A 25,303-nucleotide genomic window follows, 5' to 3' on the forward strand; every position below is an offset into this window, starting at 1 on the left:
GCAGAAAGTGACTTGGAGAACAGGCCTGTTTTGGAATCCCAAAGTCAAGACTGAATACATACAAGTCTTTGGAAACCTGCAGGTCTTCCGGCTTCTCTGGGACTGATTTCTCTGCCTGCCAGTAGAGGGCAGCACATGCCTCTCTATCGTGGGAAAAGGGCCTCACAGGGCAGCCACAGAAACCAAGTGATAGCCACCTTCGTTAGGTGCTGGAAACTAAGAGCTCCACATGCATGCAGGGGTTTGGTTGACACAGCAGTGCTACAGGAAAAGGCGTTTGAATCTCATCACAGACAGGAGTAGGCAGGGGAGTCAAGAGAACAAGACGCTGTAACCACAGGCTGCCTGAGACAGAAGCAGACCACCCTTGTTATGCTGTCCTTGAGCTAAGACTGGTCTTTGCATTTTACATTTACATCACTGCAGGGGTCAGCGAGTGAAAAGAATACTATTTTGTGATGCGGGAATAGGGTGCGAAGTTAGTATTTCAGGACCTACAAAGTTTGCTCAACTAGGCTACACACACCTGTGTATGGATTGTCTAGAGTACTCGAAGATTGCAAGGGCCTTCCAAGAAGAGCTGGGTGAGCTTGTGCAGTTTGCCAAATCCACAGTGTTTCCTGGCTGATCCTTCACAGAAAGGTCTCATTGGTCCCTGACCTAAGCCAGGTGTGCTGCATGACTCCAGCCCAGCGGACACAGGATGGGAGCTGACACGTCATTGTTGCACACGGGAGGGCCAGTGCAGCCATTCCTGAGGAACCAGGCAGTGTTGATGTGGACCTCGTCCTTTCCCACAGGGGGACTCGATGGCAAACAGTAGAAAGGGCAACGCATCTCACAGAACAGCCTCAGTAAAGGCTGGTGGGAACTGGTTTCCACACTGGATGGATGACCATATTTTGACATCTTTGATCGGCAGCTGCCCAGAGGCCTTTTAAATGAATGGACTTAAAGCAAATGTTCTGTGGATGGGTGGGTTTCATGGTATAACCACCTGCACAGCTTCAACCAAGTGCCTTTCATGGTGGGAGACGTGGTTCCCGGACTTCATATGTCCTACCTATTTCTTATCACTTGGGTTTCAATGAAGGGCATGTGTAAACCACTGGACTTCAATTAGGAAAACAAGGCCTTTACTGTTATAGTGAATACAGGGTGTGTTGGTCAGATTTTTTGTTAACTTGACAAAAACTAGAGTTACCTAGAAAGATGAAACTGTAACTGAAGCATTGTCTTCTATCGGATTTACTTCTGATAGAAGTAGATGGAGGCGGGCCTGGCTCACTGTGCCAGGGGTTGTGACCTTAGGAGCAGAAATGGACACATGTTGCAAATCCACCTTAGGAACTGTGGTGGTTTGAATTATGGCCCCCACAGACTCATGTGTTTGAGGGCTTGGCCCATAAGGAAAGCACTATAGTGAGACCTTTTGGGAGTAGGTGTGGCCTTGTGGAGGAAGTATGTCACTGTGGAGGCGGGCTTTGAGCTTTATATGCTCAAGCTGCTCTCACTATGGTACAGTCTTCCTTCTGTCGCCTGCGGATCAAGATGTAGAACTCTCAGCTTCTTCTCCAGCATCATGTTTGATTGCATGCCTCCATGTTCCCACCACGACCATAATGGCCAAAACCTCTGAACTGTAATCCAGCCCCAATTAAATGTTTTCCTTTGTAAGAATTGCTGTGGTCATGGTGTCTCTTCTCAGCAATAGAAACCCTAAGGCGGGAGCTAATGGTGGCTCATGTCTGTAATCCCGGTACTTGGGAGGTTGAGGCTGGATGATAGCTCAGAGTTCTAGGTTAGCTAGTGAGACATATAGAGCAAGACTCTGTCTCAAAAAACAAACAAACAAATAGACCACAGTCAGGTTTCTGTATATGCATCCTACACAGACAGAAAGGGCCAGAAAAACTGATGACACAGGTCTGTGGCTGCAGCAAAGCCTCATGGGATTTCTATAGAAACAAGGACAAAGAGAAGCAAATCAGGTCAGGATGTGGAGAGGACACAAGTGGCAGCAAGAGAGGTGGGAAGGGTGCAGCCAAAGCAGGGGCGGGGCCTGCGAGGAGAGAAGATGCAGTAAGTATGAGCTAGCAGGGGCGGGGCCTGCGAGGAGAGAAGATGCAGTAAGTATGAGCTAGCAGGGGCGGGGCCTGCGAGGAGAGAAGATGCAGTAAGTATGAGCTAGCAGGGGCGGGGCCTGCGTGGAGAGAAGATGCAGGAAGTAGGAGCTAGCAGGGGCGGGGCCTGCCTGCAGAGAAGATGCAGTAAGTATGAGCTAGCAGGGGCGGGGCCTGCCTGCAGAGAAGATGCAGGAAGTAGGAGCTAGCAGGGGCGGGGCCTGCCTGGAGAGAAGATGCAGGAAGTAGGAGCTAGCAGGGGCGGGGCCTGCGTGAAGAGAAGACACAGTAAGTATGAGCTAGCAGGGGCGGGGCCTGCCTGGAGAGAAGATGCAGGAAGTATGAGCTAGCAGGGGCGGGGCCTGCCTGCAGAGAAGATGCAGGAAGTAGGAGCTAGCAGGGGCGGGGCCTGCCTGGAGAGAAGATGCAGGAAGTAGGAGCTAGCAGGGGCGGGGCCTGCGTGAAGAGAAGACACAGTAAGTATGAGCTAGCAGGGGCGGGGCCTGCCTGGAGAGAAGATGCAGGAAGTAGGAGCTAGCAGGGGCGGGGCCTGCGAGAAGAGAAGATGCAGGAAGTATGAGCTAGCAGGGGCGGGGCCTGCGAGGAGAGAAGATGCAGTAAGTATGAGCTAGCAGGGGCGGGGCCTGCGTGGAGAGAAGATGCAGTAAGTATGAGCTAGCAGGGGCGGGGCCTGCGTGGAGAGAAGATGCAGTAAGTATGAGCTAGCAGGGGCGGGGCCTGCGTGAAGAGAAGACGCAGGAAGTAGGAGCTAGCAGGGGCGGGGCCTGCCTGGAGAGAAGATGCAGGAAGTAGGAGCTAGCAGGGGCGGGGCCTGCCTGCAGAGAAGATGCAGTAAGTATGAGCTAGCAGGGGCGGGGCCTGCCTGGAGAGAAGATGCAGGAAGTAGGAGCTAGCAGGGGCGGGGCCTGCGAGGAGAGAAGATGCAGTAAGTATGAGCTAGCAGGGGCGGGGCCTGCCTGCAGAGAAGATGCAGTAAGTATGAGCTAGCAGGGGCGGGGCCTGCCTGGAGAGAAGATGCAGGAAGTATGAGCTAGCAGGGGCGGGGCCTGCCTGCAGAGAAGATGCAGGAAGTAGGAGCTAGCAGGGGCGGGGCCTGCCTGGAGAGAAGATGCAGGAAGTAGGAGCTAGCAGGGGCGGGGCCTGCGTGAAGAGAAGACACAGTAAGTATGAGCTAGCAGGGGCGGGGCCTGCCTGGAGAGAAGATGCAGGAAGTAGGAGCTAGCAGGGGCGGGGCCTGCGAGAAGAGAAGACGCAGCAAGTAGGAGCTAGCAGGGGCGGGGCCTGCCTGGAGAGAAGATGCAGGAAGTAGGAGCTAGCAGGGGCGGGGCCTGCGAGGAGAGAAGATGCAGTAAGTATGAGCTAGCAGGGGCGGGGCCTGCGTGGAGAGAAGATGCAGGAAGTATGAGCTAGTCTGGCCTGGAGGCACTGGGCTGGAAGGCAGAGCACAGGAGGAAGAGCCAAAGAAAATGGAAACAGCAGCCCCTTGGTGTCTGCGGCTCAAGCCAGGACTCTCTGTTATTCTTGGGGGAGCTTGGTTTGTTTTTATCTGCACGGGAAACCAGGTTGCACTGACCAGAAGCCTTATTTTGCTTCATCTGCTTAGAAGTTTTGAGCCACGCTGGTGGCCCACACTTTGCCTGGCAAGCAGGCAGTCCCAGGTGCTGGCCTTGGCTTACACACACACACACACACACGCACGCACGCACGCACACACGCACGCACGCACATGCACACACACATGCTCATGCGCACACATGTACCCCAAGTCCATTTTATAGACTGCTTCTGTTTTTCTTTCTCACCTTTTTCTAGTGGATAGAGCTTTGCCATGAGGAGCTCACAGGCCTTCTAGAACAAATGAGTTATCCGTTCAAAATAGAAAAGAAGGCTCCCAAGACACAGGGACATGGGAGTAGGAACGAGAGAGAAGTGGAGACTGGAAAAAGAAGAGAATGGGGGAATTCAAATTGGGGGACACACAGTCACCCCGAGACCTGTGGTCAGGGCCTGGGGAGCCCAATGGGATCAAAGCCCCATGACCTTAGCTACAAAGCCCTCAGAGGTAACCACTGGGACCTTTTAACACTTGAGCAGGAAAAGAGAGTGACCTCCCACCCCGGAAGTGGGACCTTTAAGCTCCCTGCTCTCCTGTCTTTGCGGTATGTCCACAAAGACCAGGGACCAAAGACGGCGAATGGGAACCAAGGGAAATGAAGCACCAGATCTTTGTCTTAGCCCAGTGCACATACATGGCCCATTCCTCACCAGCTAAAAGGAAAACAGAGAATCTGAGACTCTTCCCCCAAACAAGGATGGTAATTCTGGGCAGGGATGTTAACTGTATCTGAGGGAAATGTGATAGGGTTGGAAGGAATAAAAAGGGACTCTCAAATGAGTTAATAAGAATAGAGAATTAAACATGTGCGTTCCATCCCTTGCTAATTGCCTGGAATGCGCCACATGGCATAAGACATGGAATGTGCCCAGGAACCGATAGGATTGAAGTGCAAGGGAAAGAGAGATTGTGAAAAACGAAGTAAAATGCAGTACGCTGTGCCTAAGTTATGGTAAGTAGCTAAAAGGAATTTGTGAAGGCCAAGGGATTTGGCAGGGATTTTCAGCTGTGCTCTGATGGCAGTTTGTAAGATGAGTGTGCAGAGGAAGAAGCCTAGAGTGTCCCAGGAGATGACAGAGATGGGAGGAGCCACATGCTGAAGTGAGTGTAAAAGGAACCCCTCCAGGGAGGAGGGGAACCCACAGAGCTAACCCGAGGTCCCCAGCAGAACGTGTGCATGCCATGCCGTGGGGGGCAGGCAGGGGTGTTGGGACTACTAACCCCGCTGCCCACCTTGCCTCATCTGGGGTGCCCTGTGGCCTGACGGAATCTCCAAAGAGGGTGCAAGGAGCAGATGTGGGAGCCAGGGTTGTTCAGAGCAGCACTGGAAGACAGAGGCAGAGGGAGCTAGAGAGGGCGGCCGGACTCTGCCGGGCGGCCCCACTCTGCCTGGCGGCCAGTCACAATGCATTGGAGCAGTACTCAGGGGAACAGCAGGGAGCACTGCCTGACTGTGGGCTTCAGGGATGAAGCAGGGTGTGCCAAAGAGAAATGGGAGCTTGGGTGTTCCCCAAGTCTGCAAACCCCAGTGCCAGCCAAGTGACAGCTTTCCCCTGCTAATAGAAAAAGCCACGTATGAGGAGAGCTGGGATCGCTGCAGCCCACACGGCCCCTTCTAAGGCTTTGTCAACCCAAAGGTGCCCTTTGGCTGGTCCCTGGGCAATCTCTCTGTTGGTTTCTGATGTCGCTCAATTCCACCTCAGCGCTACCTCTCCAAGAGAGAAGAATCCTGATTCCTCGCTCATCGGGGGTCTCCCTGGGGAAGCAGGCACGCCCATGGGGAAGAGAGTTGACATAGACTGAGAATTCCAGGAGCTGCACAGCAAGAGAGATCCACAGCCATGGGCACCGTGGGGTTTCCCACAGACAACTCGGCTTTTCTTTTTAAACTTTCTACCTTGGTTGTCTCCATGACTCTCTCTCCTCTCCCCCTGCCCTTCCTCAACATATTCCTTGGGCGTTGACTGTAGTGTTCTGCTCACTAGTCCCCCAAATATCCAATCCCTCAAACTGCCCCAAGGTGCAGTTGTCAGCCATGGAGCAGCTGGCCTTAAACACGAGGACAGTCATTATGTCACAGGAATGAGTGTGGGGCCCATACCTATTCTCTGAGGTATGAACTGAGGCAAACCCCTTCCTGTGAGGCCTAGAGGTGGGGCTCAGGTGTGACCCCAAGTGGCAATGAGAAGCTGACTCTCACACAGCTCTGCACTGCGAGAAACAGTGCGTGTGTAGGCATCACAATGGAGCATTGGGATGGCACAGCGATGTCACACAGCTTCTGTGTCTTCCTGAAGCCAGGCAGTGAGGGGGTACCGGTGGAGGGGGGGTGAGGGGTAAGGGTATGTCCTCAGAGATAGAAAACAAAGCAGTCTGCTTATGGCACAGCTGACTGAATGTAGAGCCTCATGGTCCAGTCATAAAAGTATCCAAGCCAGTTGTGAGAGACTTGAAGAGAACATTAAGGAAGGGTTGGGACAGGCTGGAGGCAGAATCTGGTCACAGAAGACCAAGGACAGGAGGCAGTGCCCTAGCAGGCCCCGAAACAGCACACACACACACACACACACACACACACACACACACACCCCAAGAAGCTGAGGGTGGACAATCAGGACCATTGGCAGAAGCAATCTGGGGTATATGCAATTTGGGGGAGCAGCAGCAGCCTTTGGGAAATGGGGAAACAATGGATCTGGGGAGACAACTCAGATGCTAGGAGCAGGCTAAGAACACTCCCTGTCTTTGCAGAGGACCCAGGATCTGTACCCAGTGACCTGTGAGGTGACCTGTACACGATCCAGGGATCCAAGCCTCTTGATTTGGGGGGGAGGGACTTGCACATACATACACACCACAGAAACCAAATTTTAAAAATATCTTTAAGAGGGAAACAGGGCCAGCGCCATGGCTCGGCGGGTAGGTAAGAGCCCCTGTCCAGCAAGCCTGGTGACAAGTTCAGATGCCCTCCCACCCTATGCAAAGGTATGAGAAGGAAACAGCCCCCCAAAAGTTGTCCTCTGACCTCTATCCCCGCACTGCAGCATGCACCCTTGCCACCACAATCATTTTAAAAATTGAAAAAGAAAGGGAGAAAGAAACCAATGGGTGTGAGTCCCACTGGGGGGCGGGGTTAGCAAGGAGAAGAAGCAGCAGGGTTATGTTACATTTCCACCAACAGTGATCACGATTAGCATGTGGCAAGCACTCCTTGGATGCCAGGCACTGTGCCAAGGTGTGTGTGTGTGTGTGTGTGTGTGTGTGTGTGTGTGTGTGTGTATGCTTTGACCTCAATACATACATGAACCTGCCACACAAACTCTGGCTGTGCTTGGCAGATGTGGTAACAGGTTCATGTCACAGTTTCAGAAACAGCCTTGGAGAGAACACATCTCCCAGGCACATTTGTGCAGCTAGTTCTGTAGTTCAAACCCAGGTCAGTAATCCCACATCTGCCTGGCCTCTAGCTCAGCGAGTTCACCAAGAGCTCCCCCCCTACTTCTCTTGGTAGCTTCAGAACCTAGCTCGGTGACTGCCACATAAGACAGGCTATTTCAAAATGAGTTCAGAGTAGGTGCTGTTCTGCGCAGTGGTGTGTGTGTGTGTGTGTGTGTGTGTGTGTGTGTGTGTGTGTGTGTGGTTTGCATGTGAATATGTGGGTGTGGGCATGTGGAGGTCAGAACACGCTATCTTCCTCTATCTATTGCCTTCTGCTTTGTTGACTTGAGGCAGTCTCTTGCTGACACAGAAGCTCACCTTTTCCACCAGGCTGCTTGACCAGCAAGCTCTAAGGATCTGCCTATCTCTGCTTCCCAAATCCGGGATCACAGGCACATGATGTAGCCATGCTCAGCCTTTTACATGGGTGCTGAGGATTTGAACTCAGGTCCTTATGTGTGAAGAGCAAGCACTCTTATTCCCTGAGTCATTTTCCCAGTCCCATAGAATGTTGTTGAATTGCTAAATGAAAGAGTGAATATACAAATTAATGGCCAATTGTCTTGAGGATGAGCGGGGAGCATTTCCCATGGATGAGGGCTGACATGCAGTAGTTGGGAGAATTTGGACAGGAGCTGTGAAAGCCAGCAAGCAACTGGAGGGAAGACTGACCATGATGAATAGCATTTGCAGTTCTGGCTTTTCTTGAGATTTCTTGGTGGTGGTGTTGGGACTACATTATGACTGTCAACAGTGTGTCTCAGGGAAGGAGGAAGAGAGGACTCTGCTCAAGAAAGAAAAGGGGAGGAAGTGGAGATAGCTCTGCTGGTAAAGTGATTTCTGCATAATAATGAGGACCTCAGTTTGATCCCCAATACTGGACACAGTATCACTTAGAAGCCTAATGGACTCCTGAAGCTCACTGGCCGGCATTCCTCACCAAATCAGTGAGTTTCAGGGCAGCAAGAGATGTGGGGATACCATCTGAAGAACAACACCTGGGATTGACTTCTGGCCCCCACATACATGCAGACACATGTGTACATGCACACCTTCCTGAACATTCTGCAAGACACAAAGAAAAATGGCTGACAAACTGCCTAACACAGGTGGGACAGTTTCAGATTTCCTGCTTTGCTGAGAAGTCTGCCAGACATATTATGGCCTATGGGCTGAAGATGGATGCCCCAACATTACAGAGGAACTTTGGGTGACTGTTCAGGAAACGAGATGTCTCTGTAAATTCTATAGTTTATATATTATCCTTCTGTGGTCTTTGATGGAGTTGAAGACAGTTATTGTATGGTTTCATTAGTTATGATAATAGATAAGTTACATATAAGACTTTAGACTCACAAAGATAGGATGCTAGAATATTTTCTTTAAATCTTGCTAAATGCTAATTGACTAAATATTATAACTATAGTTCTTACTTGATAATTGTTTTGTTATATATAATTTTACTATGTTAAAGCTAAAACCCTTCTTTTTATTTAGACAGGAAAGAGGAGATGATGGGGAATGTTCTTCTGTGTATATGTTTCTCTTATTGGTTTATGAATAAAACTCTGATTGGCTGATTGGCCAGACAATAAGTGATGTAGCTAGGCAGAATCAGGATATAAGCAGGGACAAACAGGAAATCACTCTCTTCTCCGCTGAGATGCTTAGTAGTCACCATGTGAGCCGCCAAAGGAGTTAGAGATCCAAACCCTTCTCCCTTAAGATAAGACCACGTGGAAATATATAGATTAATAGAAATGGGTTAATAATTAAGACAGAGCTAGCCAAAAAGAATCCCAAGCCACCAGTTAACAGTTACATAATTAAAAGTTTCACGTGTTCATTTGGGGCCAGGCTGGGGCCAAGGAACCCCACACCACAACTTTCTACCCACACATGTATAACTTGACACACATGAACAAGAACACAAAGTTGAAAAATGAAAATGAGAGAAATGGCACAGAGAATTAAGAAGAGGTAAGATGTTGGAAAATCAGATGCTTAACCTAAAAGCCAGCAAGAAAAAGGGCAAAATGATGGATTCCATAAAGTCTGGAAATTCCAGCCTGGAACTCCAAGAAGATGGAGAGAGCCATGGCCTTTCTCCTGGAGCATGGGGACTGTGAGCATAGAGCTCTCTTTGGCTTGAGAGTGTAACTCTGGGCTCCCTCAGAGGAACGAGGTTGTCTGTACGAGGAAGGCTGGCCTGCAGAAACATGGGCCTCTGGGTCACTGAGCCTAAGGACTTTAGAATCCTGCTTACCAAAACTGGGCATGGGACAGGAGGGAAAAATAACTGAACGGGGTGTGGGACAGTGGGTAAGTCGGGCTATCTCAGTGTGGGGCTGACGAGAACGGAGCATGTGGGGGACAGCTATTGAGGAAGCAGACATGTCTGAGCTTTGAAATGTGCAAATGAGTTAGGGGAAGGAGTCAGAAGGGCAAAGCCCATTATGGGGAAAACCAGGGTGAAACAGAAGAAGGGAAACAATGAAAATTGGAGAGTATTGAGTTTATAGGAAATCGACACGAGGTATTCTGTGGAAACCGTTGCTTTGGCTTCGGGCGTAACAGAACTGTAAATGTGGATAATATGTAAATACCGTTTATAATTTAAAAAGTCTGGGAGATTCAAATGAGATAAACTGTCTTAGGGCACTCTGACAAGTATGGAGGAAGATATTTGTGGTTGAGAGTCAAAGACACTGGATGCAGAGTCTGAAGAAACAGAATTCAAGAGCCGGCCGGCCCAGGATATGAGGGAAGTCCCTGGTCCTCTCCTTGCCCTCGAGGCCCTGAGCCAGCAAAGTGTCAATAACTGTTCTTTTCCAGGAAGTTCTGACTGCTGTGATACTTAGCCTTGATTGACAGCCTCACTGGGTTTAGAATCACCTAGGAGACAGACCTCTGGGTGTGTCTCTGAGGGGCTTTCCACAGAGGCTCGACTGAGGAAGGAAGGTCCACCCAGATGTGGGTGGCACCATCCTAGGGTTGGGTCCTGGACTTAATAAAATGGATAAAGGGAGAAAACAAGTTGAGTACATCAGCTTCCACCTGCTTCCTGACTGTGGGTACACTGTGAACAGAGGCCTGAAGACCCTGCCCTGTGCCTTCCTGCCGAGATGGACTGTACCCTCAAATCGTGAGTCAGCATGACTCTCCTTTCATTAGAAGTTGCTATTGTCATCTATTAGTCACTGCAATCCAAAAATACCCATCACAGGTTGAGTTAGTCTCCTCAGACTTATAGCAATGAAAGACCACTAGCTGGGTGACTTAAACTTGTGGGATATGTCTCAAAGTTCTGGAAGACAGAACATTCCAACCTGAAATGTCAACCTTTCCTTTGCTCTTCCTGTTTCATCTGGAAAGCCTTGGCTGTGGCCGTGGCTGCATGGCTCCACTCTCCGATTCTGTTTTCCCATGATCCTCTGCTCTGCATTTCTGTGTCCTGTCATCTTTTTGTGAGGACAACAGTCATTGGACTTAGGGACCACATTAAATGCAGGCTGAATTCATCTTGAGAACCTGAGTTAATCTCATCTACAAAGACCTCATTTCCAAATAAGGTCATGTTCTGAGCATCCAGGTAGACAGGTACACATGACCTTTGAGGGGAGGGGTGTTATTCAGTGAACTACAGAATCCAAACTGCAAGGAAACAAAATCACCAAGTATGCTCAAAATATTTTCCACATATTGTCTTTTGTCCTCCAAACATTTCTCTCTCACAGCCTCTAAATGTCCTTGAGCAGCTGTCATTGTCCAAGGGATGTGATCAAAGACACGCAGACTGGCACCGAGTTTCTGGCTTCTTTTCTCCACCTCTGGCCCTAGCCTTTTCCCATCTTCCCCAGCTGCACATGGCGACCTTAGCTCTAGTTGGCGTCCTTCTAGAAACCTTCTCAGAGGATGACATCTACTTCAGGTGCCTTTGTAGAAGTTGCTTTTCATTTTGCTAGCCCATTAACCAGCTCTTCCTGTTCCCTTTGGTTAGACCAGACTATGCCTCCTGTCCTCTAATGGGACTGTGTGGCTTGGAGCCTTCCTCCTCCACCAACAGACACAGAAGACTGTGGGCACGAAGTGACCTGGTACCCGGCAATCTTGACTTTCTGCCATGGTGGACTGTGTTCTCAGACCGAGCCAACTGACCCTTCCTTGACTTTGCCCACCTTCTTCCTGCCCCAAACTCAGTCATGAATCTCTATGAAGCTCCAGGTTCAAACCCAGACTCTAGTAGCTTTGGCATGTATATACCCTTCCTGCTATGTTGGTTCTGTTCAGAACTCAGTATGAATCTCTATGAACCTCCAGGTTCAAACCCAGACTCTAGTAGCTTTGGCAGGTATATACCCTTCCTGCTATGCTGGTTCTATTTTCACTAGCTACCATTTTTTCTCTCTCTATCACTGGTACTCAGAAACATGCCCTGACCTGACCTCCAAGAGGACCTGGTATTTTCCTGTGGTCCTCTGTGCATCACTGCCTGCTTCGTTCATAAAGACTCATATGGTGTTTCCTCTGCTTGGCTTGGTACTGGTCCCCAGGAATCCAGCTCATCCTCTCTCTCCATCTTCTTCACCGAGTTGCTTTGACGGTCTGGCCACCACTCTTCAGGTTCCACCCCCCCACCCCCACCCCATTCAGACACCTCAGTACATCTTTAAAGAAAGATGTTGAATGAGGACAGAAATTCCCAGGAGCTTAAGTGTGGTATGCTCAGACCCCTCTGATAGGGCATCATGGGAGAAGCAGGTCCTAGGTTTGTAACCAGTGCCAGGGAGGAAGGGCCATGTGGAGGAGAGAGCCTGGCTTTCAGATGCCCTTCCCAAGACCCCCCACACTCATGGTGAAGAGAATTAGGTCTATAGCATTCACCAAATTTTGACCCTCATTGCCCTTCTCATGCTTCCTGTCAGCTCCTGAAAAAAACCTTTCCGGTACTACAAAGAAGTGGGAAGTTGTGTCCCATTGTGCACACAGATGGTGTCATACGTCTTGGAACAATGCATAGCACCAAGAACCCTTCCATGCTGTGCCTTCTGCTGTGCAATAGGGTGGTTTTCCAAAGCAAGCTACACCCTACTTCTGAGTCATTTTCTCCTACACTGCAGGCAGCAGGTTCTGTGCCCTCCCTTCTGAGTCAGGAAGATGAAAAAGTGACAAGCAACATCAGTTCCAGAAGCTTCTCTGGCTTGGTGGTCCGAGATGACCCTGGGCAAACCAAAGATGCACCACTTGGCATGAAGCAGGCACTGCTCTGGCGTCCTTAGGAGTGTCACTCACCTGCATTGTTCTGCTGCTTGGTGTTTTTAATGTAGGCTGAGAATTTGGAGAAGATGTCAATGCCTGCAGTATTAGACTCCCGGTGTCTTGCAGCCAGTTTGGGGTACCTGGAACGGAAGGTAGGATGTTCTATGAAACCGTGAGGATGCGGCTCTTTAGGGAAAAGCCTGTTTACATTTCAGGGTGCATAATTTTCTTTCCTGACTGAACTGCCACCTTCTGGGATTTTGGAGTCATCCTACAGGAAGGATGGTCACTCAGTCCTCAATCATAATAAAGGAAACCAGAGGCCAGTGAGGTTCAGAAAGACTCAGCATGTTGGGCAAGGGACCAGAATGCCATCCATAGGCCTCTTCCTGGAACCACCACCAATGGTATACAGTGACACAGGGTCATGAAAATACCCATCTGCTGTCACCATCACAATCCTAGCTGTCCAGAGCCAGTCGATGCCTAACTCATTTCTCCAAAGAGAGGGTGTCCCCTGTTTGCTTCTAAAATGCCTCTCTAGTGCTTATTACTCATGTGTGGTAGTAACTTAATCCAGCCCCACCCAAAGGTCATGGGATTATATCACTTGGATTCCAAGTGTGGAGGGAGATTTGCAACGACACCCACTTCATCCCTTACACTGCTTCTCATTTTGAAGTAAGAGAGAGAGAGAGAGAGAGAGAGAGAGAGAGAGAGAGAGAGAGAGAGAGAGAGAGAGAGACCAGACTTAGGACCCATAGCATTGAGACTGAATAAGGAGGTTAAGCTCATATATATGGGAATAACCCAACATCATCATCATATGAGTAATCCTCATTATTAGTAAATAAAACAAATCAAACAAAACCATTCTTTTCATGAAATCATTATGTACATGGCCAGGCAGAAATGGGCAGAGATGGAGGCAAATGGCCATTTATCATTAACAATACGTGTGAGTCTTTGTGATCTGGAGTGATAGTTCAGTCAGTAAAGACACAGAGATAAAAACTTGAGTTTGACTCCCAGAAGGTATGTCAAAAAGGTGAGGGTGGTAGCATGTCTGTTATTCCAGTGTTTTGAGGTGGGGTTTGCTGGCCAGCCAGACTAGACTAGTTGGTGAATTTTAGACCAAGAAAAGGACCCAGTGTCATAAGACAAGAGAGGAGGTGTCACTTGAAGAATGACACTGAGGTTGACCTTGGCCTCCATGCACACGTGTACATACATGAGCATACACTTGCATGTATGTGTACGTGCACACACACAAATCATTTGTCATCTTGTCACTTCTTTGTTCTTCAATGACCTCATTAGCTAGGACTGTCCTGCTCTTGGGGACATGGCAAGTTTAATGTCAGAGACACTGCCCTTGAAAAGAATCCTCAGGAATGTATGTGTAGGGCCAGCTCTCAGTTACCAGGGGAAGACAAAACTCCTCAGTAGAGCTGACTTTGAGTTGTACAGGAGTTCCAGGGATGCAGTGGTCACCCAGCAGTGACTTCACATGTAGTTACCACACTGGGTTCGCCTTTGAGATGCCCATGCCTCTGTAAGTAATCCGAATAAACCCATTGGTTCACCAAGCTGGATTTGGGTGGAATCACTTCATTAGTTTGCTGTGGTGCCCTGCTTGAGCTGAACAGACATTTGTTCCTCCTGCCTTGCAAAATATCACATAGCGCCTGGGAATCATAATAAGAGAAGTGCTTTTCTGTTTGTTTTGTTTTAAATATGCCTGTAGCAGCAAATGTGCTTACCAGATATGCATGGGGCTTTCCCACATTTTCCAGTTCCAGTGGTCATGTGACTAGATTCTAGCCAATGGGTGGGGTGATGTAACTCCTCATGGCTCTGGTCCTTGGAAGTAGTATGCGTGCCCCTCTTTTTGCTTTTCTCTGCTGAAGACACATTGGAGGCCACGTAGATACAGCTACACCATTCGCTGAGAATCTCCCTAGGTGGCAGATGCCTTTGTCCTACTAAGCCACCACCTCATGTTGCTACACTAGAGCGCCACCTGGCAGCATAGACTGAAACCATGAGGCAGATTCCAGAACTCACATCCACACATGCAGCATCCTGTGGGAGCTTCTGAAGCTATGGCTCTGCCTCTCAGGGAGATAGGAGAGCATGATTCTGCTCTACTGCTGTAGACCTATTTACATTTTTAATAAAGTAATGAACTCACAGTGCCTTGATTCTGAGCCTTGTTAACATCCAGTGCATGCCTGCCACCTGACTGATGGCACAGCACACCATGTCACCAGCTGGCTTTTGTTTAGCCTCCTGGATTCTATGCTTTCCTTCCTTAATTTTGTGTGTGTGTGTGTGTGTGTGTTCATGTTTTTATGTGTGACACGTGTGTGTGGGTATGTGTGTGCATACGTATGGGAAACTGAGGTTGATATTTGGAGTATTCTCCATCATACTGCATTTCCATCTTATTCCCATTGGTTGAGACAGGGTCTCTCGATCAAACCCAAAGCTCCTCGATATGGCTAATCTGGCTAGCCAGCTTGCTCTGGGGGGATCCCCTGCCTGTGCTTCCCAAGAATAGAATTACAGGCAGCCAGCTATGCCTTCCAGGCAGTTAAGCGAGCTTCTAAACTCTTGTCTTCATGCTTGCAAGGCAAACACTAAGTACTGAGTCATCTCACCCACTCCATCCCTCCCACCCCTTCAAACTCTCACCCCAGACTACCCACTAGGATTATTTTTAAACCGTCAGCTCTAGAAAAGTCCCCTGTGGATCTCATGCAGGCACATTTGAAGGTTGAAAGGGATCTTGGAGAACATAGAGTGTCACCCCTTCATTTTCAAGATGATCACACAAGAAGGGAGAGATTCTCGCCGAAAGTCACACAGGATGTGCAATTGCTTTCTGGGCAGCCATGCCTCTCAGTTCTGAACCCTGGAAACTCTGGCCATGGGTGGAGACCACAGACAAGGGCCAGGTCTGTCTCATCAGCGAGTCTACACGAACCCCTACGCCTTTTGTCCTGAGCTTTAACTGGGTCGGTGCACAGAAAGGAGGGATATTAGTCTCATTTAGAAATTAGGATTCTTCCCTGTGACACCAAATGCTCCGTGGAACCGAGTGCAATTGTTTTAAAGCGGAATATTTGTATGCGATTTCCTCTCCTTTAAAAAACAAAACTAAGGGAGAAAAGTCTTGGCTCTCTGGCAGTTTTCACAAACAGCAGCATGATATGAAACACATGGCTTCGCAGCATCAGGAAAGGGAGTTTTGCTGCCCCCTGGAGAAGCAGAAAGCCAGGCAACATGACTCCACCATCAGCCTCTGGATGTAAGCCCCACACCTTCCTGCCCAAGTTAGTGGGAGGTTGGCTGTGCTCGGGGGCTTGAGGGCAGACTGGCAGGATTCTGGGCTTAGAACTGAAGCATTGACCCGGTGATAGATACTGGCCTGTAACTGCAGCACCTGCCCCAACCTGATGGCACAGAGCCATGTAAGGGACTCCCTGTGAAAGACAACCTGGGCAGTTGATGATGTGTCACTGAGGTCCTTACTTTAGGAGACCTCTGAAGGTGTTCATTTAACCACTTTGAGGGCCTATACCTAGATAGTCAGGTCACTCACATGACAGGAATGCCCTTCATCACATCTCCTCCACTTAACCCAAGTCCAAAGAAGACCTGGAAGCAGCGTGCTTAGCACCCATAGCACCAGTGAGCGTCAGGGAGGAGCTAGAACATCCCTGCCCATCACTGCTAGGTCCTGCTAAGACTATGGAAGCTTTACAACCTGATTTAAAAAAAAATAGACAAGGAATCTGATAACAACCTTCTTCAGGAAGAGTGTTCCAAAGAGTGAAATGTATAAATCTCGGGGTCTTTGTGGCCCTTGTGGACACTGACTGAGGTGATGAGAGCCAGGGGTCTTGGCTAACCTGGCTATGAAGAACCAGAGCAGCACACTGTCTGGGAGGGGGCATGTTCTTTCACAGAGGAGGCCTGCAGGCGAGAGCAGAGACGGGAGGGGTCAAGAGGACACATGTGTCCTCTGGCAGAGCAAGCAGCATATCCCCCTATCAGCTTGACAGAAGACCATGGGGACATGCCTTGAGCTTTCCTGTCCTCCTTGCCAGTCCGGGAGGAAGCACACATTCCTGCATGGAAGGATTTGTTCCAGGGAGACAATATTAACCTCACCCAGAGACGTCTGGACTCCACTTGAGTTACTGAAAACAGTTATTCATGTAGGATTTGCAAGTAGCGCAAGCAACAAGTGAGGTCGCGTCCCAGGGGAACAAGAAAGAGGAGCCAGCCCCTTCAGGACACATCCATCCTAACGGCTGGCTGATGTCCTGTCCAAAGACATCTGTGGCTTCTGGCTGTGGCCTACGGGCTGTTGTGTGTGGCTGCACTGTTGATTGAACTAATGCCCTTATTGAAAGTCTCTGCCCAGCTGCTTCCAATGGGCTGCAGGCGGCGTCCCCCTCGGTGTGGAAATGAACTGTCCTGACATGGTGACAAACGATGTCCTTAAAGGAGACTGTGTCCTTGCTTAGGGCTTCATCAGAGCACAGCAGAGATTAGCAATTTCCCAATAGTAAGGCATCATTGGTCGCCTTGGGCTATCCCACCATGCTGGACTATAAAAATGAGGGTAAGGATAGACCCTTCTCCTAGGTCCTGGGGCTGATGGGAGAGAGGGTGACAAGACTTGGGGAGTTCAATGCCTGCCACAACATGGGAAATACATATGTTGACAGGTAAGCACAACTTCAGTAAACGCAAGAGGGTGATTGGTTGTCCGACTCTGATTCCTTTGCTAGTCCCTTGCCCCTCTCGCTCAGCTGAGCCTGTCCTTCCGTCTTGCCTGACCTGCCACCAGTTAGCTCCCCCTACTTCATTCCAAACCGGTAGCCCGTTTGTTATCGATGTTTTGTTTTAGACAAGATCTCATGTACCCCAGCTAATCTTGAACTTCCCACACTCCAAAAACTAAGTTCGAATCTTCTTGACTCTACCTCCCGAGTGCTGAGAATACAGGCATGTGCCAACTCGGGGCTTCGCACATAACCAGGTTAGCACCCCATCAGCTGAGCCACAGGCTCAACCCTTTGCACCACATGGTAAGACTTACAGGAAAACCTCCAAGGCATTTGCCGGAAATCTTTGCTTGGCTACCCTAAGTATCTGTACGCAGTGCCGGTTTTCTGGCTTAACAATGAGGCATGGTTACTTTAATCTTCGATGACAGTATTCTACAATGAATTAGCCTAGGCTCTGCCATATTTTAGACTATGTCCCCTCTCTCCTCTCATTATCAGCAGCAGCGAATGTGCCCCTCCCACTGGAGGACCTTCAGCTCCTCCTCCTGCCAGCTGCAGTCAGTATTTGTCTGTTTATCTGTGACTTGGTCAGACTCGTGACTCCTGGTGCAGTTTCTGGCACCTAGCCGTTCCTTTCCTGGTCTGTTGTCATTATATCATCTGCCCCATCTCAGGTTTCCAGGTACAATGAACTCAAAGTCTGGGAAGCAAGCCTGGATGGGTGAGGGAGAGCTAATGATCTCCCCAGGGTCCCTAAAGTCACTCTGGGTAGGAACTGAGTGCCAATGCTTCCTGGCAACTGGCCTTAGTGGACCCACTTTGAGGTTGGCTGAAAAGTAGAGGTCCCTGCTCCAAAGCGAAGCAGCCCCCTTGGGAATCCACCTGCCCACAGCGAACCCTCTCCCTTTCCGTAGCTCTGCAAAGAAGCAGTTCATTACTTCTCCGGGGCTAAGGTCTCCTCCAGGAACTCCTCTATCTTGTTGACGTCAGTCTTCACATCCCCATTGAAGGTCAGGAAGGGCGGGTGCGCGCCAGGAGCAAGGTTGTGCAGGTCCGCTGGCTTTCTGTTGAGAGAGGGAGATTCAGGTGATGGTGGGAGTCTGGGGCCCTCCTCGTCTGAGAAGACTTTAACCTTAACTCCGGCCTGGTGCTAACCAGCATGCCCGTAGCATAACCAGATTTGTGGCACGGGGTGTAAGACAGTAAGAGCTGGATAGAGCTCCATGGGTCCATAATGCAACACAGAAAACTCATCCAGGGGAAGGAAGTGGCAGAGGGACCTCACAGGATGAAACTAAATACAACTGAAAAAATCTGGAGCGCATCATAGTGACTGCCTAAATTAGCTCCCAGCTTTAACTGTGAAGGGCTGTGCTTCCAAACACTGCTCCACTAATTAGCAGAATGAAACAATCCCAGGCTTGACAAATTAACACACTGATACTGCAGAGATGGCTCAGGGGTTAAGGACCTGAGTGCGGTTCCCAGCACTCACATTAGGAAGATCGCAACTGCTGCTAACTCCAGCTCCGGGAGATCTCATATCATATTCTGTCCTCCACAGACAAAAAATGAACACACTGGGTTAAAGAGGATATTCAATGCTAAAAGGAAAACAATATTTTACCAGAGAGAGAGAGTCGCACAAACCAGGAGTTAGAAGCGTGGCTGGCTTCCAGGAGAAAATGGGAGGTTCCTTTTCCTTTCACTTCCTTTTATATCTACCTGTGTCAGTTTACATGTCCCCGCCCTCATGGGGAGTAACATAATTTTAATATGTAGCAATAACATCTGACATTGGTCAGTGTCTTCCTAGTCTTCACAAGATATTTTTCCTGTCTGTAAATATCCCCTGGTGTGGGGAATCCTTTTGAAAGAAATATTAGTTGAAAAACAAGACTATAGCAGGGCTTTGCTGGCGCACACCTTTAAACCCGGCACTCGGGAAGAAGAGGCAGGCGGATCTCAGGACAGGCTCCAAAGTTACACAGAGAACAAGATGAGCAGACACACATGGAGATAAAACACCCACACATATAAAATAAAATTTTAAATTAAAGAAGGAACGATTTTAGTGATGAAAGTAGAGATCAAAAGTTGACCTGAAGCTGATAAAAACTCCAACCAATTATTAAGCTTTCCACTGAGTATGGAGAATTAGGAGGTAGCTATCCTACTGGTAACCTATTACTAATCCAGCACAGTCCACCTTTATTGTTCTAAATCTTAATTTGAGCACAAAGTGTTCTTAAAATGTGACTGTTATGATTTTAATCTCACTGGAAATTGGTAGTTTTGTGAAGTATTTTAAAAATTCTGTTCAATATATGTAAATTTAAAATCTCTCAAGTCAGAAGTGGAGTATTTTAAAACAAATTCTTGGGAGCATTTGGGGGATATCTCAGATTATAAATGATCGATTTCCAAAGAATTACAGCTTCAGTTTTCTAACAGGATTTGAGTAAATGCAGCATATGTTTGGGAAAGTTGGTTCCTTTTGTCACCAGTTTTCTTGGGACCAGAAAGACCTTGGAGAAGAAGGGTACTTAGGTGACACAGTCCCTCAGAATCAAGAACACAGGCCCATCGCCCCAACTAGATGGGTGAACTGATAGAGGAAGTCCTCATGTTCAAGGCCTACCTGAGCTCCAGAGTGAATTCCAAGTTTAGCCTGTGCAACTTAGCAAGATGCTATAACAAAGCAGAAAGTGCAGAGAGAAAACTGGTGGTACAGTCAGCACTTGCCTAGTAGGTGTGAAGCTGTGGGCTCATTCCCCTTCCCCCATACCAAAACACAAAGAAGAAAGAAGGCCCCTGGGTGTGCTGCTCACGTTCATAACCAAGTGTCAGTGAACCCCACCACCTCCACTACACACAGAGTGGACACGGAGGTGCTGAGTTTCCCCCATGATCCAGAGAGGCAGGGGTAGATGTTGGAGAAGAGTGGAAGAGTGTGGAGCGCACATCCAATGATGGGGCAGCTCAGCTTTCTGGACTCTGCCCTCAGCAGTGCCTGGTGTGCGCCCAGTTTGGGCTGGACAGCATACTGACTGCCACTGAGGAGGTGCCTCTGGTGATAGCAGCAAGGAGGGCTCGACTCTGATACTTCCAATGATGGGGCATGGTTCTGGAGTGCCTCCTGCCAGGTGGTCAAATGTGAGAGCAAGGATAGAGGAGGGGGGCTTGGCAACAGAAAATGGAGAACCAGGGGCTGCATTGAGGAAGGAGAGGGGGGCTCATGGCAGGAGTCCCTGGGCACCTGGAGTGTCCATTGTCCGGTATGTTCTCTGAGTTTGCAACATTCCTTGTGGACACTGGAGCAGAAAATATGAGTTGAAGGCACTGTAAGCAAGAGGGGCAGAGGTGTCTGTAATGAGACAAATTCCTGGCCTAATCAGTTAGGGAGGAGACGCTGGGGAGGGGACATGAAGAATTTCAATGACACGCTCCTCCCATGTCACTCCCAACAGGTTGCTCTCTAGCCTCATTCTGAGACACTTGGAACTCAGACAATCAAGGCTGCAAGTATTTTTAAAATCTAATTTACTTAGCGCCTTTGTTGACTCTGTGTGTCCCTCCCTTCACATAAAGAGAGGACATTCTTGGCCGGTTCCTCCTGTTTAGCAACTGACACTGGCAAGGAAGGAAGTCCTCACTGATTTTATTTTTGAGAAGCTAACTGTGGCTTAAAGACACAGTGATCTGTTGATGGGGTGGTGGTTTTGTTTCTGGGATACTGGGTGCACTTTGACTGCTGGATCCTGACACCTCGGGGGCATGCCACTCTGGCTTCTGAAGCTTAGCTGGGCATTGTCAACATTGCTGCCAGGTTTTCAGGTTCATGCAGTAGGTCAAGGATAATCGCCAACATAAATCCACAGCCCACCTCCTTAAACCCTCCACAGCACTCCTGTGGGTGAGGAAGCATTGCTTTTCAATCATCATTGGATGGATGAAGAAACCGAGGCTCAGAAAAGTTCAAGGTCACCCAGCCAATCGAAATCAGAAGAGATGTGTGTGGAGATAGCACTGTAAACTAGTGTGACCCTACTCGCCAGGCATGCCTCACAGAGGCATTGTTGGCAGGACCAGTTTTGATAATGTGAAAGAGAGAGACAGAGGCATCCCTAAGATGCTGGAAGGATTCCCTTCCCCAGTCTGAGCTCCAGCTGGCAACTCCAGTGAGCTTCACTGGTGGTGAATCTAGAGGCCGAAGGTGAGAATCTCAAAACTCTGGCCTCTGTGGAAGCAAGCTCCTCCCCCAGGCTCTGGAGTCGGCTCTTTTCAGTTGTTACAGACACTAGCGGCATGGCAGACGCATGTTCTCTTATTGCACTAAAACCAATGACAGACACTAGGATCTTAGTATCGGCCCCTCCTGTTTCTGGCTGGGCACAGGGGGCAGGTCACCTCAGGAGGTTGGTCTCAGCTTTATATACTATACTATGGAGTCACAGACTTTCCCTTATAAATTACCTGGTGCAGGATTTTACACGGGGAAGCCCTCAGTGGCTATAAAGCACTGCGTCTCTAGATGTTATAATTGAGTGAGATGTTAAATAATGATTATGCCTAAGCCCAGATAGTAGGAGCTAGGTGAGTTTAAAGGGAGGCCACTCTGGAGAGTGATGGGGTATGGAGGCCTTACCAAGGAATTGGGGCTGAAGTTGAGCCTGGAAGCAGGGTATCCTGCAATTTTGAAGAGACGAGGAAGAGGAGACTGTCTACAAGGAAGAAGCCCCCTAGCGAGAGCTGCTGGAAGCAAGAGCAGCCAGAGGTGGGCCAGCCTACAGGCAGACAGGACACAGTGAGAGGCACTGGGAAAACTGTATAGAGCACAGGCTGAGCTGCATGCTTTTCCACTGTGGCAGAGGGATGTGGTGAAGGTTTTCTGGGCACTGTTGGCATCAGTGGAGTAAGACACCTGTTATACTTCAAGACTTCTAGTCAGAGGACCAGGGCTACAGCTCCGTGATAGAGCACTTGACTAGTATCCATGAGCCTCCAAGTTTGGGCCTCAGCACAATAATTAAATATGAATAAAATTATCCTCAAAAGCTTAAATGAACAGACACAATCAAGCCACTTCTTTTCTTCTAGCACCTTTATGTGCAGATCTTCTGTCCAGAGCCCTCACACTGTGGATTGTGAGAGTGAAGACAAGGGCTCGGGAATGGTCTGGATTCCAACTCCCTGCAGACTCAGTTGTTACTCCTGAAGACCCAGCAGGTCCCACAAATGCCATGTCTGTGCCATTGTAATAAACATTATAGATGCCTGTGCCCATCCTGGAGACAGACACTCACAAAGTGGCCCTTTGTTTTTTTTTTCCCTTGCTAATCAATTCTTGCCAATCAGGGTGCTGAAGCCCAGTCCTGAGGGAGGTCCTGGTTTTTTCAACTTCCTTTGTGCTGGGCTGGACTCTGGGAACGGTTCTGGGCCATGAGATGGAATCCATCAGGGGCTGCCTGGAGCCACAGGATGGCACTGGGTTTCTCTCATCCCATCTCAATCTTCCTTTTGCTAGTGTTCCCCCACGAACACAGGGTCCTTTACCTTTTCAGATCCACAGTGGTGACATTGAACACGACTCCTTTCAGCCAGAGGATCATGAAGAGACGCTGAGAGAAAGGGCAGTTGCCGATGCTTTCCCCATCAATTCCAGCCTGGAAAGAAAAGAGCAGATGCCTGAGGCCCAGGGTCAAGTACACAGAAAAGAACATGGATGGTAATGAACAGACTCTGGGCTCATGGCCACATCCCAGTTGATTTCAGAGACCCATTGTGGCCACCTCTGTTGCCCTAACATTTGTACCTTGCACTGTCCTCATAAATGCTGAACTGGAGGTTCCAACATGAGATGGTCTAGAGTCATAGCCTTCTGAAACTCCAGAACCTGGACATCAAGTTAAATTCAGAACCTGTGCCAAGCGTGGTGGTGCACACATTTAATCCCAGTACTCTGGAGGCAGAGACGGGTGGATATCTGTGAGTTCCAAGCCAGCCTGGTATACAGAGAAAGTTCCAGGACAGACTCCAAAGCTACAGAGAAACCCTGTCTTGAAACACCAGAAAAACAACAACAACAACAACAAAACCAACCAAACAAACAAACAAACAAAAGCACCATAACCTGTAGCCACCACAGAGTCTGACACAACAACACCAGAGGACCAACTTCTACTTATTCATGTAATTGGCTGGACCATGTTTGGACATCCCATGGACCAGGAAGCTGCCCATTCTGAGATGCTCCAGTTGCATACACTTTTCTTTGTGTTCAAACAAAGTATATTCTTCTGTTGTGGTGGTCCTTGTGGTAGGGGCAGAAGGGATTGATGGTGACACCTGTGCATTCTATGTCATAACGGTTCGTGTATACTCCATGAAGGGCATCTGCATGCATGTGCTATGATTGCTTACACACACTGTGCTAATGATTTGTTTGTTCTGAGTTACCAGAAGCCCATGAAGGAATACAAGATTGATACCAGCAGAAGCCAACTTGACTCAATGTTTCAAGCAATGCCTGAATGCAAATATTCACAAAATACAGAAAGAATGCAAAGGACGGGGAGAGGCACGGACGCCAAGTCTCAGCAGTGCGGCTGACCACCTGACCAGAGTGACATAACTGCAACTAAACACTTTAAAAAGGAGTCCAAATACCTAAAACGGGAAGTGACTGGGGCCCAGGAATACAGAGGGGTGAGGCTGAAGAGTTAAGTAGGGACAGATTCTTGGCATTTTATCAGTGAAACCCACAGAAGGCTTTGTGTTTTCTCAGCATCCGGAAACTTCTGCCATAAATAATTAAGGGTCCCCCATGATGCTCACTAGACCTGATTATAGCTCTCAATGCTTAGATCAAGAAAACTCATGCTGAAATTCCTCCTCCTCAGAAACACACCAAAGCACAGGAAACAAAAGTGATTAAGAAACCTATATTCTCAAGCAGACAGAACTCCGTTCAGTGTGGGCTTAATTTGAAGATGTCTTCTCACCTGAGCTTTGCTTTCCTCTTAATTAGAGAGTGCTCAGAAGTTTCTCTTTCCACTCTTGATATACATTTTGTTTTGTTATTGCAAAATGGTGTCAAAATTAGTTCTGAAATTGGTCATGAAGCTATTTCCTTTATGCCCATGAACTCAACCTCTAATCCCCAGAATTTGCATACCAAACAAAGGCATCTTGACATGGAACGATTTCTTCTGCCACGTTTGGCCTTTGAGATCCCAGGATAGCTGAGATTCTTCCGTTATTGCCATCCTCCTGTCTGCTCTGCTTGGTCCTAATGCAAAGGGTCTAATAGAAGTAATGACCCAACTGGGATTAACAGATATCTATAGAACATTTCATCTACATAAAAAAGAATATACCTTCTTCTCACCACCACATGGAACCTTCTCAAAAATCAGACCACATACTTGGCAACATATCAAACCTCAGCAGCTACAAAAAAATTGGAATAACTCCATGCATCTTATCAGACCACCATGCTTTAAAATTAGAATTCAACAACAACACAAATTGCAGAAAACCTACAAACTCATGGAAATTGAATAATGTTCAACTGCACCATCCCTGGGTCAAAGAGGAAATAAAAAAGAAATTAAAGACTTCCTCGAATTCAATGAGAATGAAGACACAACATACCCAAACCTATGGGACACTTTGAAAGCAGTGCTATGGGGGAAGTTCATAGCACTAAGTGCTCACATGAAGAAACAGGAGAACAGTTATACCAGAGAATTAACATCACAGCTGAAAGCTCTAGAACACAAAGAAGCAAACTCCCCCAGGAGGAGTAGACGCCAGGAAATAATCAAATTGAGGGCTGAAATCAATAAAGTAGAAACCAGAAAAACAATACAAAGAATCAATGCAACGAAGAGTTGGTTCTTTGAGAAAATCAACAAGATAGACAAACCTTTGTCCAAACTTACCAAACAGCAGAGAGTGAACACACAAATTAACAAAATCAGAAATGTAAAGGGGGACATAACAACAGACTCTGAGGAAATCCAGAGAATCATTAGATC

The 25,303-nt window shown here is 48.4% G+C and overlaps 1 protein-coding gene across 3 annotated transcripts in view; it reads right to left on the bottom strand.

The window, feature by feature from the left end:
* The window catches only part of Clic5 (chloride intracellular channel 5), a 143,301-nt gene that overhangs the window by 25,641 nt on the left and 92,357 nt on the right, over positions 1 to 25,303 (bottom strand). For all 3 annotated transcript variants that reach the window (XM_040729673.1, XM_040729674.1, XM_040729675.1), the window contains exons 2-4: positions 22,818 to 22,927; positions 18,200 to 18,325; positions 12,490 to 12,596 (exon numbers count right to left, since the gene is read on the bottom strand). In XM_040729673.1, the coding sequence (XP_040585607.1) occupies positions 12,490 to 12,596; positions 18,200 to 18,325; positions 22,818 to 22,927 (343 nt within the window). The remainder of the gene's footprint in view (positions 1 to 12,489; positions 12,597 to 18,199; positions 18,326 to 22,817; positions 22,928 to 25,303) is intronic.

Source organism: Mesocricetus auratus, unplaced genomic scaffold (assembly GCF_017639785.1).
Source record: "Mesocricetus auratus isolate SY011 unplaced genomic scaffold, BCM_Maur_2.0 Super-Scaffold_100021, whole genome shotgun sequence".
Classification (NCBI taxonomy): domain Eukaryota; kingdom Metazoa; phylum Chordata; class Mammalia; order Rodentia; family Cricetidae; genus Mesocricetus; species Mesocricetus auratus.